The 3,985-nt window shown below is 42.2% G+C and overlaps 1 protein-coding gene across 1 annotated transcript in view; it reads right to left on the bottom strand.

Moving 5' to 3' along the window:
• Window positions 1-143: 143 nt before the first annotated feature.
• Window positions 144-3,985, bottom strand: part of actn3b (actinin alpha 3b) — a 29,003-nt gene continuing 25,161 nt past the window's right edge. The window contains exons 17-21 of the mRNA XM_026936879.3: window positions 3,735-3,914; window positions 3,412-3,558; window positions 2,762-2,827; window positions 2,485-2,643; window positions 144-2,187 (exon numbers count right to left, since the gene is read on the bottom strand). Coding sequence (XP_026792680.1) covers window positions 2,029-2,187; window positions 2,485-2,643; window positions 2,762-2,827; window positions 3,412-3,558; window positions 3,735-3,914 — 711 coding nt within the window. The 3' untranslated portion in view covers window positions 144-2,028. The remainder of the gene's footprint in view (window positions 2,188-2,484; window positions 2,644-2,761; window positions 2,828-3,411; window positions 3,559-3,734; window positions 3,915-3,985) is intronic.

Below are 3,985 nucleotides of genomic sequence, written 5' to 3'. Positions count from 1 at the left end.
AGAAGCTGATCGTTGTTCCACACATACCCTCTACTGGGCAAAAGTAGAAAAATTACTGTATATCAGCACGCACACACACACGCGCATACACACACGCATACACACACACGCGCACACACACAGCCACAGGAACAGACTTCATCCAAACTTAATGAAAAGTTTTATTTGGGAGATTTTGGTTTTCATTTAGCAGTGGCAGGGTGAAAGCGAGTGATCATGGCGGTGAATGAGAGGATGTTGAGGGACGCAGACAGACAAACTAAGATCAGAGGACTGAGTTTTCAGCCACAGAGACATACACACACAGCAGCTCCTGAAATTTACAGTCCAAGACTGCACAAGGCTGATTAGTTGCTGTACTAGATTTTACCCCATCATCATCTCAGATCCTGAATGATTATTAGCATTTTAAGGCCTAGTACAGTTCCACTTGCACTTGGGGCCAGATATATCAGACCCTACTTCCTTTTTTTTTTTTTATTGAGGACCTTCCAAAATCTCTCACTTGATCAAACACATTTCTTCTCTCTCTGTTTTGCTGCCTCCTCAATTCTGTCCCTTTAATTCCTCAGAAAATGTAGTGAATTAACACAGACAATGTTTACAGGGTTCGACCACTGAGCTCTCATAATTGTAAATCCCTAAGAATTCACTGAGTTATATAAAAAGTTGAGAATGTTTAAGATTAATGTATAAAGAATCCAACATCACTCTTGCTCAGTGGCATTCCTGATCATTGTAGGTGTTAATTCAACAGGGGATTCTGTCGATGAACCAGGCAGACCAGGCAAGTAGAGCACTTAGCTATGAGTTGATAGAGCTATGACAATAATTTAATGACTGCTTTGATTTCTCTGTCCATCTGTAACCATGGCATTTTCTTCAGCTCTCTAACCTGGCCTAGAGTACACCTTTGTTGTGAATTCAGAAATATTTTTCACCCCAGTATCTCCGCATTCAATTACTACTGTTAACACCTTAAAATTCCCAAACCCAGATTTCTCACTCTCATAACTGCGCAATTATTCAGATATAATATCTAAATAATAATCAGTGAGCTTAAGGGGTTAACAGTTGATTTTCTTTTTGCACTTTCACAGGAAATACATTTGAGAACTGACCAAATCAAGACATACAAAAAAAGAAGAGTCTAAATAGAAATATAAGTGATAATGATTTCTACAGACATGACAAAAGCATGAGACTGTGAGAGCCCACAAACATTTTTACTGCTTCAATACATCTTAAGTAAGGTGAAGCTTAGAGACTATAACCTTGGGAGGAGGTTCGCTCTGAAAATCTGCTGAGTGTGACTTAGAGAAGATTACATTATTGATGTGAGTTCAGCAGCGCGAGGCACAGCGACAGCACCAATGGAGTTTAGATACTAGAGGCACAGGAGCAGAATTAGAGATTTGTGGAAGTCACATGACTTTATTGCGTCATTTGGATTGTATTTATGGTGATACTGAATTTTTAATTCAAAATCTGAACCTGATCAGACTTTAAGTGTACGATTCCAGAGAAGCAAAGCATCTTCCTTCGTTCTTCCTTTAGCTCGGGGCTCTGCGGCTTGGGGGTGGCGTGGGAGGAGGATCACAGCTCACACACATAAATGAGTTTAGGAGGAAGAGAGAGAGAAAAATAGAAAGGAAGAACAGGTCCAGGGAGGAGGATGACAAGGAGGTTTCACAGATTAAAATCTCCAGTCATGAATGAACACGTACAGTGGATTGGGGAGAAAATATTAAGACTGTAGGTGTTACATTAGAGCTGGTGATTCTGCTGTGCGCTTTCTCCTTATGAAACACTACAGCAAAAGATTAAAGGGGGAAAAAGGAGGGAAATAAAGCTATATGCACACAGGACACATGAAAAGGAAAGGGAGGGATTAAGAAGGTGGGGCCATTTGACATCACTTTCTTAGATCATGAATTCAGGGCAAGAAACAAGGAGAGTGACAAGAGGGTAAAGAAAGGAGGAAAGCAAGAGAAAAAGGAGATAAATGACAGTAGAGAAGAGGGACATTTATAAGTCGCTCTCGCCATAGAGGGCACTGGAGAAGGAGATGTAGTCGAGAGCGCCTGCAGGGATGTCCGGCCCGGTGTACTTGGTCATGCGGCTGATGCAGTACTCGGCCTGCTCTGGGGGAAGCTCCCTGCGCAACTCCTCCACCGTGATGTAGGGCTGAGGAGAAGAAAGAGAGAGAGAGAGAGAGAGAGAGAGAGAGGGAGAGAGGAACAGGAGGGGGGGATGATTTAGAGAGTAAATAGGAGTGAGAGAAGAACTAAAATGGGTGCAATGTTCTTTATATGACACGTGCACTCGCAAAACTCATTTCCTAACTATCTAACGACGTCAAAAAGTATAATGAACTCTAAAAGATTATGTTATGACGCCTCCACAGACCCGCCTGTTTCCTGTAATGTAAGGTGTGTCAGTCGTTGTGTGTCAGTCGCCGTGTGTATCGCTGGGCTCACTCACCTTGTCGGAAGCCAGGATCTTGAAGGAGGCCATCACTTGCTCGGCTGTGTCCGTCTCGGCTGTCTCGCGGGTCATGAAGTCGATGAAAGCCTGGAAGGTGACTACATTCGTGTTGTTGGGATCCACCAGAGTCATGATGCGGGCAAACTCCACCTCACCCTGTCTCACAGAAGCAAGGCTCGGTTAAAACTTTGTATGTGTCTTTGAATGTGTATAAATGTAACTGTTGACACACCACATATTAACAAAGGAACAGTGTATGTGTGTCCAGTCTCACCAGATCGTAGCCCATGGAGATGAGACAGGCACGGAAATCGTCGGGATCCATCATGCCGTTTCTCTTCTGATGAAGGACAGAGATGTAATAATTATAGACATGGTATATAATGGACACACACACACAACACACACACACAGGAGCTGTCAGGACTAATTTCAGCATTTATACACTAGTCCACTTCATTATACTTGTGTATTCAAAGACAAACAATACACTTTAAATGCATAAGATCCCATGTCTACTAACACACATTTTATAATATTATCGGCTATTATTAAGTGCTCTGAATAATAAAATGCTCTGAATAAGGGCATATCATTTATGGCTTAATTTCTTTTTACAAATATGCTGTAAATAATGCATAATTTAAAATGAATATTTTTTCTGTAATTAAATCTCAGATGGCGTTCTATTTAGTGAGCATACATAGTAGTTGGGATTTGACCCAAATGTGTTAATCAATGTAAAAATGTAGCTAAACATCAGTGAGAGCAATACATCATGTATTGCTACTGCTAATGACTACCGTCTGTATATATTATATATAGTGAAGGTAAAATTACCAAGTGCATTTGTTATCTTTTACAATCACATGCCTAAACTCTTCTTGTCACCCTTCTCTCTCTCTCTCTCTCTCTCTCTCTCACCCTGTCGAAGTGGTTGAAGGAGGCTCTGAACTCGTTGAGCTGCTCCTGGCTGATGCCCTTGGCGTCGCGGGTCAGGATCTGGTTCTCCACCTCGTTGATCGTGCGGGCGATGGTGGTGAGCAGCTGCTCCCAGCCCACGCGAATATGCTGCAGACGCAGACAGAGAAAATTAGAGAGAGTAATACAGGGTTAGGCCAGAAAAGAAATGTGTAGTGATTATGTACACTATGGCATGACAAAATATAAAATTCTTGCAAGATACCCGCTATATAAAATGGCATGTTAAATGTCACATTTCAGCATCTGTGTGTGCGTGTATGTACCTCCATGGTGTAGTTTGTGTGCTTGTTGTCGAAGATGAGTGCCTCCTGGATGAGCTGGTGGTCTCCCTCCAGTTTGTCGATGTTGGATTTGTAGTTGATAATGTTCTGCTCGTAATTCTTCAGGTTGTTCATCTGTTCCTCCAGAGAGCCGGCAATGTCCACAGACACGTGGCCGATCTCCTAAACACACACACACACATGCAAAATGGTGAATCTCATTTAGCCCATTTTTCCTGCGCTAACCCAAATGA

This window comes from Pangasianodon hypophthalmus, chromosome 4 (genome assembly GCF_027358585.1).
Source record: "Pangasianodon hypophthalmus isolate fPanHyp1 chromosome 4, fPanHyp1.pri, whole genome shotgun sequence".
Taxonomy (NCBI): domain Eukaryota; kingdom Metazoa; phylum Chordata; class Actinopteri; order Siluriformes; family Pangasiidae; genus Pangasianodon; species Pangasianodon hypophthalmus.
This window is presented reverse-complemented; position numbering and strand designations above follow the sequence as displayed.